General features: G+C 41.0%; 1 protein-coding gene across 2 annotated transcripts in view; it reads right to left on the bottom strand.

Moving 5' to 3' along the window:
* RBM6 (RNA binding motif protein 6) overlaps positions 1 to 13,456 on the bottom strand; it is an 80,900-nt gene extending 67,444 nt beyond the window's left edge. For both annotated transcript variants that reach the window (XM_048491571.1, XM_048491570.1), the window contains exons 1-5: positions 13,368 to 13,456; positions 9,008 to 9,107; positions 2,795 to 4,106; positions 2,307 to 2,396; positions 1,019 to 1,088 (exon numbers count right to left, since the gene is read on the bottom strand). In XM_048491571.1, coding sequence (XP_048347528.1) covers positions 1,019 to 1,088; positions 2,307 to 2,396; positions 2,795 to 4,106; positions 9,008 to 9,051 — 1,516 coding nt within the window. In that variant the 5' untranslated portion in view covers positions 9,052 to 9,107; positions 13,368 to 13,456. The remainder of the gene's footprint in view (positions 1 to 1,018; positions 1,089 to 2,306; positions 2,397 to 2,794; positions 4,107 to 9,007; positions 9,108 to 13,367) is intronic.
* Between the last annotated feature and the right edge of the window lie 140 nt (positions 13,457 to 13,596).

Raw genomic sequence — 13,596 nt, forward strand, 5'->3', positions numbered from 1 at the left:
TTTCACTTCCTTCAGGTTTTCTTGCTCCTCCCAGCTTACCCACCCACACAGCAGCAATGCCTCCCACTCTTCTGGGCACCTCTTCAGAAAGATCGAAAGGGCTTTAAAAAAAATTCATGCTGAAGGTTCATAGCTTGAGCAATAGATCCATGAAACTGACCTGAAACTTACATGGTTTAACTAATTAACACTAGGTCAAAGATGCTCCCCTCCCCCGCAAAAAAAGAAGCAAGCAACGTGTCCAACTGGAGGTTGCATGGACAGAACAAGGATGCTAGGGCGGGCAATCGGATCACCTGGGAGGAGAATCCTGTTTAAACAAAAACCATGGGAAAAACCCACGGTGAAGCAAACAGCCATGAGGAAAGTGCTGCATGTATAAATGGCCTTAGTTATCAGCAGCTGATGTTGCTGAAAACCAATGCCACCTGTTGAGAGGTGCCACGAAACATCATTAAATAGCAACTGTCTCATGGCTGAGGCAAAATAATGCCCAATGAAAGTGGAAACAAACCACTGTCAGCTCTGGAAAGGCTGCTTAGAGTAGCCTAGATGTTTCCTTTTATGGAAACCTAACCTCATGGCTAATGTAGAAATAGTATAGGTGGCTGATCACCAAGCCTCTGCACGAACTCATCAATTCTGGAGGACACAAAAGGGCAGAGATAACCCAAAAAGTGTTTAATTCTTAGTAGTAGATGTGAGAAAGGCACAATTACAAGAGAACATTATGCCGAAGTGTTTTCATAGATGGACAAATTTCTGTCCAGAAAGCACAACTTTTTTGCCTCACCCCATTTCCCTGAAGCCCAAAATGCCCTAACATGCTATTCTGAGGGTAGAAACAGCATCTCAGTGTCATTTTGAGCAGCAGCAGGAAGGGGGATGTGAGAAAGTTGTGTTCTGTAGGTAAAAATCCTTCTCTCATGGAAACATCCCAGCAGATCCAAGTCCTGATTTAAACTTTTAGAGTATTTGATGTAAAATTGCCTGACCAAAATATTGCAAAAATTCTCACCTGTAGTATAATCTTTCAGGCGCAGGTTCTTCACTGGTGTCCCATCACATGCCTGGAAAGCACCGAGAATCTACAGAAACAAACCAGATCAGGGTAAGTATCAAAATCTACAACACATTTAGTAATGCTTCCACATGAAAATACAAAGGAGACCTGACCATTTTTCTTTCCCATAATGCAAAAATTAACATGACCTGCTTGCTGCATGAATAAAAATGGGAAGCAAAAACTAATACATGGATTCTGGAGATTCCAGACTTTCAGCTGCATGATCGAAGCGCCATATTTAAACAAAACTGAAACATACACAACTTTGTGGGTTTTTCCCATGCTTACACATGTTGCTTTAAATACACTGCAGATACATTTGCATCTGTTTAAGTCTAAAGTGGTGTCAAAAATCTAAGACTCATCTATTAACAACTATTACTGCACTTGAATAGTCTGACGAAAGTTAGACATAACTAGAATGCTTTGCTGTGACACCAAATCCTGTTTCAGAAATCCTAACAACCAGCAAGACTGAATCCTTAATCTAAGTTGATATTTTGATGCCACAGCTTTAAAAAGAACTACAAGGGCATTGTTATTAAAATGAAGTTCATCTTTTCCAGTTGCAAAGTAAATGCAAATTATTGGGCACCGCATAAATTTAAAGTAATTGACATGTGACACTACTGTACTCTGTCTCACCAAAAGAAAAAAACAAATGGTAACTTTGTTCGCCACATGCTGGACCGTCTTTGTTTTAGAATGTCCCGTTTGGATCCTAGACCCTGCCTAATTCTGTTAGTTGGCACTAGGACCCAAATGGAGCATTCTAAAACAATGACAGTCCAGCATGTGGGGAATGAAGTTACAATTCTGGTTTTTTTTTCTTTTGGTGAGACAGAGGTCAGCAAGCTAGCAATCCTACTGTGCTCCTAGCCAAATCAGTTCAAAACTTCTGTGACTACAACTAGCAAGTTCTAGTATAAAATATGCAGAATGTAAATGGCACTTGATTCACTGTCTCTGAAAGAGGAGTCATGAATATGTACCACAATCCTAACAGAAAGTATTTTGGGTAAGAGATATTAAAATTGGCAAAAGAACACAATGCTTTGTTGACAAAGAAAGGCTGATACAGAAAAGCAGATACTTAGAACTGGATTGCTAGCACATGGCTACACAAAAAGAAAATATAACTATAATGAAGTGAAGACATAGAAAAAATGTCTGTACAGAATATCACATAATAGGCTTGTAGACAAGTTAGAGGAATGTCAGAAGTTTACCAATCACTTACATCGTCTTTTGTGGCAGTTTCAGGAACTCCTCCTAGGCGAATCAGCTTGCTTGGTTTAATGTCTTTGGCAGAGAGCCTGTAATCCTGGTCCTTGAGATACAAATTAAAGAGAACTTTTATTCAGGCAATTGAGAAACCAAGTAAGAACAGTAATTCAAACACAATGATTTAAAGATGATCTATTCCCTTGAAATGTTATAATATGATTTAGGACCGCATTCTAAACTCCCAGTTCTTCAGTTCTAGAGAAGTTCAAACACAAAATCACATATAAACTAGTCAAATAATTTTGATTTCCAGGAAACAAAACAGAGCTATACAGTTCAAGAAAAACTAGGAAATGAAACAATAGAACATCTTTGGAATATGTTAACTAGTTGGGGAGAGTGCAATTAATGTATAGAAAACTAGGATACAAAACTGCTAAACAAAAATGACACAACCTGGCCAAACGATTGAGCATGCATGCTTAGAGATATCTCCCATACCTGAAGATCTGGCTGAGAATCTTTGCCAGATTTTCCTTCTGCAAAAGCCTTGCCATGTTCATAGTCAAAGAGTTGACTTCCTGGCAGCCGATGATCTACATCTCGATACTCAATGCCCCTATAGTCTGTATCCTGTCTTCCAAGGAAATCCAAGTCACCTTTCTCCTTTGGTACAAGCACAGAGGTTTCCGGTGTTTTCTGCTCATCTGTAGAAAGCTCCTGATTGCTAGCAAAGGCTTGAGGTGGATTATCTTGGTCCTGAAGAACAGGAAGAGGACCACAGCTACTTTGGAGCTCTTGTGAAGACTCAGTCTTGAGATTCTGTTCTTGCGATACTTCTCCTCCAGTCCTTGGTTCTGAATGTGAAAACTTCTCTTTTGGAGCTAAGGAAGACCTTTTCCTAATAACATGTACAGCCTCTTCAATCTTGCCTTCCCTATCTGTTACAGGTATCGTAGGCTGACTCTGCTGGTAGTCTACACCATCAGGGTCTGCAGCAGGCGTCTCTCTGTCTGTGAAATCCAGAGTAGGTGGGACATCCCTTCCCCTAAAATCTTGATCAGCCTGAGATTTTTGTCTATTTCTGAAATTTGAATGTGATGCATCCCTATTTCTGAAGTCTAGGTCAGCTGTACCCATACCCCTCATATCCATGTCAGGCATATCTCTTTTCCTAAAATCTGAGTATGGTTGCTCTCTGCCCCTATAATCCTGCTCAGGCATCTCTCTTGTCCTGAAGTGTGAGTGACATCCATCTCTGTTTCTCAAATCTAAATCAAATGGTCCCCTGCCACGAAAATCTGACGGAGCATCTTCTCTGCCCCTGTAGGGCATCGTATGCGTTTCTCTATCCCTGTAATTCATATGGTATGCATCCCTATTCCTATAATCCATGGAAGAAACTTCTCCTCCACTATATTCCATAGACTGCCCTTCCCTGTCCTGGAAATCTCCTTGATACATATCCCTGCCTCTGAAGTCTGGAAGGAGTGGCACCCTACCTCTGAACTCCAAATGTGAATCATCTCTGTTCTGGAAGTCAGAAGATAGATAATCTCTGCCTCCAAAATCCTGTAAGTGGCCCTCCCCACCTCTGAAGTCACTATGTGGTCCATCTCTCCCTCCATAGCTGAAAGAAGGTTCCTCTCTGTTGGCAAACTGAGGATTGAGGATGCCTGGGGGTCCCTGGATATCATAAGGAAGTGATTCTCTGCCAGAGAAGTTGCCAGAGTGTCTTTCTTGAGCAAGACTATCAAGGGGAGGAGAATAGTCCCTGTTCCACCCGGGAGCAAACCTTTCTTCTTGGCTCCCACTGTAGAAATAAAGACAGTATTATTCATAATGTCTTTTGAGTTTGAAATCTATACATCAGCATGTTCTTCTCTAAACTTTTTACTGAGCTCTTTAACAGTAAGATCCACAGAAGAAATTGATGTTGGGTAGTTTAAGAGGTGGTAGTATACGACAGGTGTAATAAGCAAACTTGCGCATTCCCATTTCACCATAATTCCCAGAAGAACTCAACATGGATACCTGAAATATTAATGCATTCGTGAAGGCAGCAATCTACATAATCTCACAGTACACATACATGGCGTGTATCACAATACACATAGCTGGAAGCTACATGTATCACATTTGTATTTCAAGGTTCTTCAAGCAATCTGAATTATCTCCTTATACAATCAATTCAGATGGAAGATTCAGATTCTTGTATTCACTATTTTCAAAGTAGACGGCAGCCATGATGGTGCTCACAAAAATAACACCAATTTTAGCTATCAAACATAAGGACTGTAACAGGAGAAAGATAATCTGGACTGATCATCCCTAGGTAATATTCCCATAATCACTAGGTAATATTGCCTGATTTGGCTTCCACTGACTTTTAATATATTGCTTCATCTATTTAAATCTTCACATTTGTTAATGTAGCTATTACATTTTTTCCCATGCTTTGGATATTTAAGGGACCTGATAACGAAATATTTTTCTAACTCCAAAAGGAATTAACTACTGGTTTTATATTTTCAACAGAAGGTCATAAATTTCCTTCTTAAAAAAAAGTAACAAAAGTGCAAGATCTAATCTATTCAAGTCTGCAAAACATCCTAAACAAGATTTAAAAAGATGGCTTAACAATTTCTCCCACACCAACTTTTATATGAATCTATCAACAAAATGTTGGATTAGTAAAAAATAGTGTTGGGAATTATTAGGAAAAGTACTGAAAATAACACTTCTAATATCTTAATGACATATGTAGATCTACCCTACACTTTCATTTGAAATACCAAAAAGAAACAAAATTAGAAGCAATATTTGAAAAAGCAACAAAAATTATCAAGGAACTAGATTGCATCTGTTATAAGGCAAGGCTAAAGCTGTTTTTTCCTGCTTCATGTTTGAAAAAAGTATGACAGGTAGACAAGTTATTTATACAATTTTGAAAGGAACAAAGAAAGACTTTTATTGTTACTGGAACTCAGGGTCACCTGATAAATTGTTGGTTCTAGACACATAAAAGAAAGTACTTTTTTGTGCAATACATGATTGGAATTCACAGCCCCAGGTCATCAAAACAGCTACTCACTAGCTTTTAATTCATAGGTTATGGCAAATAAACATCACCTTCATGTTCAGAGTCAATATGAACAATTGCTTTTACGTGAGATGGCCAATACTCTCAGGCCTGCATGTGTCTTCCCATCAGCACCTGGCTAAACACTATGGGAAAAGGGTGACCGACTAAATGAAGTCTTGTTCTGATCAAAAATAACTTTATGTTATGAAGTTCTGCATCCCTTACAGCTCATTTTAGGCACAGAGCACTGATCTAGTGGAGCCTGAAAAATAGGCATACCCTTTTTGTATTTTTAAAGAAATTTTCCATATTTTTGACATGTTCAGTATGAATCCATGATTTTATAACCATTAAGCCATTTGATCAACAGCTATTAAGTGTAATCATCATTTTATATTGGTATAGAATTATTAATTAGAGAGGATACAAAAGCCTGCATGCATACTCAAAGAACTTAAGCAATACACAATGGCGGCTGGCTGGTTGGTTTTTCTTTTTTTCGTGGTATTCCATGCCTCATGGAATGCTGCTTTGGAGACTATAACACAGGAAACTACTGTCAGGAGAAGGAAGCTGAACAGCCCTGGGCACATGCCAAACACTGCCAACAGTGCTTTGGATCCCACCTCTGGGCAGTAACCACTGTCAGGTGCAAGTTATCAACATTATGCCTCTTACAAACATTGTCTATACTGAAAATACCAATCAAAAGAAATTAAGTTTCAGTACAATTTCACAACATTTTATTAATAATGATCATGCAGCAGACAAAGCACACCTATTTTTTTAAAGAACTACTCAACACCTTCTTTGCCTTATCTTTTCACAAAAGGAAAACAGTGATCAGGGGGAAATGGATCAGAAGATACCACTCTACTCTGCATTGGACAGACCTCACCTAGACTACTGTGTTCAGTTCTGGGCACCACAATTCAAGAAGGACATTGACCAGCTGGAACAGGTCCAGAGGAGAACAACAAAAATAGTTAAAAAAATCTGGAATCCATGCCCTATATGGAGAGACAGTTCTAAACTAATTTCCCCTCTTTTGGTTCATCTCTTACGTCTAGTCTATTTTAGTTCATATTATTTATACATTTTTCCATACACTACCTTTCCCGCTCTGTAGCAGGAGCTATAACTAATGTGACTTATATTTTTAAAATTGGAAATAATAGAAATGTACATAACTCGCATATCTAGATAATCTCTGAGTACCTCCAAAGAGATAGTTGCTGGGCTAAAATGAGCAATGTGAATTTTCTTCTTTATGTTCAATTTTTAAATAATTACTTTTTTTAATGCACTAAAGCCTATGCATTAAAGCCAATGATGTATCTCCTTTAAAAATGTCTTTTCATAATGACACTGGTAAGAGGCATAATTTTTTCTTAAACACAGAAACAAGTATTTACCATATTTATAAAATAAGACAACAAAGCAATAAAACCAAAATAATAAACACAAAACAACTGCATGAAATAACACAGGGGGCACCATGGCAACCATTAACACCTATTCTGGCACCCACCAAGTGTATGTAGAAAGTGGAAGAGGCCAGGTGAAACTTTTGCCAAACAAAGCTTCTGTCTGGCTACACAGATTTTCAAAACCTTTACTTTGACCAGAACCACCACTACAGCACAAGGATCTTCATTGTGTGACTGAAGGGAAGCAGTAGCAGCCATTCTGTGGTTGGCTCACTCCTGTGACAGCCATTTTGTGGCTGTACCCACCACACTGTACCAAAATCCTAAAGGTGCCCACAAGCTCAAAAAGGTTGGATAGCCCTGAAATAATATAATGCTGCATAAAACAGAATTTAATGTATACATGTGTGTGTGTGTTGTCAATTCACAGCTGACTTATGATGACCCCGTAGGTTTTTCAAAGTAAAAGACTACCAGAGGCGTTTTGCCATTGCCTGCCTCTGCTGGGGCTGAGAACTGTAACTGGCTCAAGGTCACCCAGCAGGCTTCAAATTAGAGTCCGCTGTTCTTAACCAGTACACTGTGCTGGCTCTGTAGCTTTAATAATTTAAGTAAAAATTAACCACAAAATGTTTGTGGCAGTGGTGGCGAACCTTTGGCACTCCAGATGTTATGGACTACAATTCCCATCAGCCCCTGCCAGCATGGCCAATTGGCAGGGGCTGATGGGAATTGTAGTCAATAACATCTGGAGTGCCAAAGGTTCGCCACCACGGGCCTAAGGCAATAGATCTAATGAAACTTTAAACCACAAGCAACAATTTTCAGTAACCACCCTCCCCAAAAACCCCTACCTTCAAGTGTTTGACCAAATTTTTAAAAGGTTTTGTTTGGCACTGAGAAGTTAGGAAATTTGGCAGCAGTTAGAGAGTTATAATTGTTGTGGAAACATCTTTATGTATTAGAAAAAAACAGGCATGTCCTGTTTTGTGTTTTCAGTCAAGTTACAATCTCTATTATACAGAGATTAACAAAATGGAGGGGAGGGGGTTTCTCAGCAAACTGATGTCACACCTGACTACTTGTCACAATTTCCGCTAAACTATTAGCCAGTACTTCCCTCTGCATCTTACTCACTCCTTTGCACTTTATATCAAAGAGGGCTCAGTGCAAAAACATCCTCTGATCCCAAGAAAATAGTGTATTGGTTAAATGTACTATTGTTGGAAAGGACAACCTACTTCTTACTAAACCACAGAGGAACTCTGCCTATCAGGGTGCTCTTGAAATATGGGGCCAAAAGAAGTACACTTCTGTCACCTTAAAATTACCTTTCAAAGTCCAAAAACCAGCTTCTCAAGGCAGAGACTATACTAACTCTGAATTCCAAGAGGCTAAGCATAAAGATGCACAGGCACAGAAATATCAGAGAAATGTAGGAAATCATAATAACCATCAATTAATGGAAGCATATTATTAACATAACATAAAAGCATATTATTAGCTCAAACTGCTCATGAGAATACCTGCAGGGGTGAATTCATCACATCCTTTTTCTTCTGGTTGGATGATTGGCTGTTTAATCTTTTATCAGCTATTATAAGGGCAGTCCAATCTAGATGAGGGGGCAGCTCTGCAGCAGCCAGACAGCATGGCAAAGGCAGTGCCATGCTGCTCCAAAAGGGCTTCAAGCGGTGTGGAAAGTGTCCTGCCACCCAAATAGCTCCCTAAACCGGTTTACGCTAAGGCAGCATAAGGCTGTGGTCACAGAGGGGGAGCTGCCAGACTGGAAGGCCAGTGGAGGCTGACTGAAGTCAGTTCCACCCTAAGAACACTCCCAGCTCCTCCCTAAGAACACTCCCCTTCACCACCACCACCACCACCACCACCCCGCCCCCCGTATGCACCTAAACCCTGGCACAGCTCCTGGGTAGTGGATAATTTTGGGTGTGGCCGCCACAAAGTTGTGCAGAGCCTAGATGCTGGCGTCATTGCCTTCCCCACCAGCATAGATGCCCTTTACTCTGAAGGGTGGGAAAATGTGCTGGTGCAGCCCTCCACAGCTGCCACTGACCAATTTGTCCCCCTATCTGAATTGAGTCCTTAGTAATTTATTCAAAGTAGAGGTGTTCTGCTGTGCAAAAGGTAAACTGAGGTCCAAGCATTATTAAAACAACATATTTCAATTAAAATACTTACTGGTAGGGACCCATTCTGTTAGCTGGTCGAGGGTTCCCCCACATTTTGTCTGTGGCAGGCAACCAGAAAATTGAGTTCTTTTGTTGTTAAACCGCAGAATCTAGAAGAAATAAATATACTTTAATCTGCCACTAATTTTAACCACATATTTCCAGCAATAGGCCCTGAGACTGTGCAACTATTCTGAACAGAAAAAGTATAATGTCAAAGTTTCACTGTCTAGCAGGCATAAGGGGGGGGATGGTGAGAGGGATCCTTTGTTGGCCTACCATGATCACAGTTTATCATTCTTTTCCTAGGAGTCTTTCTGTTTAAAAAGGCAGGATATGACAGAATTATCCTCTACCACAAAGATGCCCATGGATCTAATTATTCAGCATACAAAATCAGAAAATTTCCCATTTGCTACTAGCAGTTAAATGTATGGCCCAAGGCTTTCAAGGTTATGCATTTCATTAAAATACCTAAGTTAGTGATGCTTTGGCTCAGCCTTACCACCTGCATTGTTCTGAGGATCAAAAACAACTACCGAATAATTTATTTTGGCAGCGCAATTCACATCACTTATTCAGATTACATCAAATGTCTGATATATCAGCAAATGTTTTGAAGAAGTGACTAAAAAGACAGAAATTAAACATTAGAAATGGCAAAAGAAAGATAAGCACATAAACATTTCCATCTCAGGACATTCCATTTCAGAGCTCAAGCTGGCCCTGCTCAAGCAAAAACAAAATGCTGCAACGGCAAAGTACCATACCACTGAACTAAGCTTCTCTTGACAGGTCTGACAATTGCTTCTGAACAGTTGTAACCAAGGAGGACTAAGAGAAATTGTAATTTTGTCCCATGTGTCATTATCCAGTTCTGGTCGCCGCATCTCAAAAAGGATATTGAGGAGATAGAAAAAGTGCAGAGAAGGGCAACAAGGATGATTGAGGGACTGGAGCACTTTCCCTATGAGGAGAGGCTGCAGCGTTTGGGACTCTTTAGTTTGGAGAGGAGGCGGCTGAGGGGGGATATGATTGAAGTCTACAAAATTATGCATGGGGTAGAAAATGTTGACAGAGAGAAATTTTTCTCTCTTTCTCACAATACTAGAACCAGGGGGCATCCATTGAAAATGCTGGGGGGAAGAATTAGAACTAATAAAAGGAAACACTTCTTCACGCAACGTGTGATTGATGTTTGGAATATGCTGCCACAGGAGGTGGTGATGGCCACTAACCTGGATAGCTTTAAAAGGGGCTTGGACAGATTTATGGAGGAGAAGTCAATTTATGGCTACCAATCTTGATCCTCCTTGATCTGAGATTGCAAATGCCTCAACAGACCAGGTGATCAGGAGCAACAGCCGCAGAAGGCCATTGCATTCACATCCTACATGTAAGCTCCCCAAGGCACCTGGCGGGCCACTGCGAGTAGCAGAGAGCTGGACTAGATGGACTTTGGTCTGATCCAGCTGGCTTATTCTTATGTTCTCATGCACATTGAGCCTCACCAAACTAGTGTGGTGTATGCCTGGGCCCATTTATTAATGAATACATAGGTTGGTTGACCTCCCATGATGGGACCTTATTTATCTTGTTTACCATGTTTCTCCGAAAATAAGACAGGGTCTTATATTAATTTTTGCTCCAAAAGATGCGTTAGGGCTTATTTTCAGCGGACATCTTATTTCTTTCCATGATTTTGCACCCCCCACCATGTGACCAGATCAGCTGTGCCAGGGAATCTGTATCTAGGGCTTATTTTTGGAGTAGAGCTTATATTTCAAGCATCCTCCAAAAATCCAAAAAAAATATGCTAGGGCTTATTTTCGGGATAGGGCTTATTTTCAGGGAAACTTCTAATCACTGACATTTACATAAGGCAATTACACAACACACAAAAATCACAATCACTAACTTCATTCATCTAAATAATTTGATTGCTGAAAGTAAATACCACAATTCATCTATTAAGATGGCAGATTACACAATCAGAATCCTAAAGGAATCATGAACTCATTTCCCTCCACTGTCTTTACATCCTTCTCCTGAATAATATGAAAATGTCCTCCAATTATCTAATATGCTGCAGAATCTAACACTACCAGTTGAAATTTAGTGATTACCATCCCTAAAATGTACTATCCCACAGAACAAGCTCCTGAGCTGCACACTGGCAAAATTCTCAAAAAAGGTCTTTCTCCATTTGTGGATTTTACCTTCAGGAGTTAAGATCACTGCTATATGTAATTAGTTACACTTGCGCATTACATTCTCACTCAAATATTTCAGATCCAGTTCCATATACAGCTCAAACGGAGGCCAAAAAGAACCAAACTGCAAAATATCTAATTTGGAAAAAGTGAGCACAGAGAAATGATAAACCAAGGCATAACGTAAAAAAAAAATACAACAATCATCTATTTTCACCACCTGTATAAAAACATTTATAAACAGTCTATATAAACATTTCACTTTGGCTTTTCTATTCTATATTCCCCACCTGTTCCCTATTCCCTTCCCCATAGTAAGCTATATGAACAAGTTCCAGTACTGTTCTTTGTGACATTTACATGCTCTTGGAATTAAAAGTTTAATGCAACAAGTTAACACCTATCCCACTGCCTGATCTCTGTTTCAAAGTTTTAAGAACTGTCATCCTGTTAAGAGAATGCTGACCAACTAATATTGTAAGTTTCAATCAACAGGTCAAGTATAACTGCACAAGACATACACTATTTTAGAATATTCATGCATGTTCACACGCTCCCATGCAGCAACTACGGTCATCAGACTGCAACCTGCGGGCTGTCATCCTACTTACTGTGGCCCACCTGCTATTAACCAGACCCCACACTGTGCTGCATGAAGAGGTGGGGAGAACCACATCATGGGAGATCTTTAGAAGGGGCTGCAGGGCTTGCTTGATGACCAGGGCTTTTGAGGGTATATAAATAGGAGGCATGTTTTAGTGGGCAGATTTGGGAGGTTTTACTTGGTTTTAATCTACCATGCTTTAATTTGTAAGTCACCCTGAGCCAAGAGAGAATGCAGGGCATTCATATTTCATTAAATAATAAATATATGTGCTGAATTGGGCACCATCTTAAAAGAGACATCCCTCCTACCCCTGTCTTTCACACACAATGGAGTACTTGTAAGATGATGTCTGCTAGTTGTATTTTTGTAACTGCTTGCACTAAAAATAATAAGTATACTGCCCACTTAATCAAAGAAACAAACTTAGTTCAAAAGTAATGACTGAATAACCTGAGACCATTCGATACAGTTGCTTTCTGCCTCAGCCACAGATACGAGAACCCCTAGGATCTGGAAGACCCAGCTATGAATCCCTACTCCGCCATGAGAGCTGGCAAAGGGTCAGTCACACACTCTCTGCCTAATCTGCTGCACAGGGTTATTGTGAGGATAAAATGGATGAAAGGAAAACAATGGAAGCTGCTCAGGGTCCCCCGCAAAGAGAAAGGCAAGATATAGATGAAATAAAGAAAATAAATGAATAGATCTTCATAAGGATCCACTCCTGGGGTCAAAAGTTTGCATTGTTTTAGTGCAATATTAGTTTAAATTACTCTCCTGGGAAACCATAGCTTACATATGAACAAAAATTTAATGATGCAAAAAACTGCTTTAAAATGTCGTACTGTACACCTAGGCTGCTCCAGTATATCAATAGAAGCTCTCCAGCAAATAGTGTTGCCTTCATTGACAACAGAGACTGTTTAACTAAAAATGCCACAGACTGCACCCGGATCCTTCTAAACAGAAAACAGTACTTGGCTCCATTCGGCACACTCCCTCTCCAGGTTTACATTCGTGTATATACACACCGACTGAGTATATACTTCACGATGCAAGAGACTCTGGCTCACACAAGGCTTATGGAATATTCTACAGCGCCATAAGGTGGACAAGCACAACTATCATTCTGGAAAGGTGCTCTCTAGTCACAACCTCTCCATTCACCTCCTCCCCACACTCTCAAGTAACGGAGCTCCACCAGCAATAGCAGGCCTCCACCTCCGTCGCTGCAGGCCCCAGTTCCGCCTCCCCTTCCCACGGGGAAGCTGGGGGTCTCCGCACAAAAAAGACACGCCGAACTTCCCCTCGCCCGATTAACGCCAGCACCGAAGGCCGTCCAGGTGCCTTCATCACCCTGACCTCTCCGCCACCCCGAGGGCCTGTCAGCGCCGACGAGCGCGCCTCCCGAGCGTCGCAGCACTCTGGGCTGGCAGAGTCCCTCCCCCCTCCCCCCCAGAACAGGCAGGAGAAGGGGCGACGGTCGGAGCACGGTGTCGTGGGCGGCACCCTCCCTCCGCACCCAAACGGGCGTAGATAAAGACTCTTACCAACGGGGGAAAAAATCGAAGGTGGCGACACCGCGACCGGGCCTGAGGGAAGTCGCGCCTCCCACCAAGAGGGAACCGGAAACTCCGCTAGGTTCACCCATGTGACCCTCAACCACGGTGCGCACGCGCATGACAGTCTCGCCTGTTTTCACGATGCTCTGTGGGAAAGGAATAATGAAGAAAGCTGCAGCTCAACCCCCACCCAGCAGAAAACAAGAGTTGAACTACA

Source organism: Sphaerodactylus townsendi, linkage group LG03 (assembly GCF_021028975.2).
Source record: "Sphaerodactylus townsendi isolate TG3544 linkage group LG03, MPM_Stown_v2.3, whole genome shotgun sequence".
Lineage (NCBI taxonomy): Eukaryota > Metazoa > Chordata > Lepidosauria > Squamata > Sphaerodactylidae > Sphaerodactylus > Sphaerodactylus townsendi.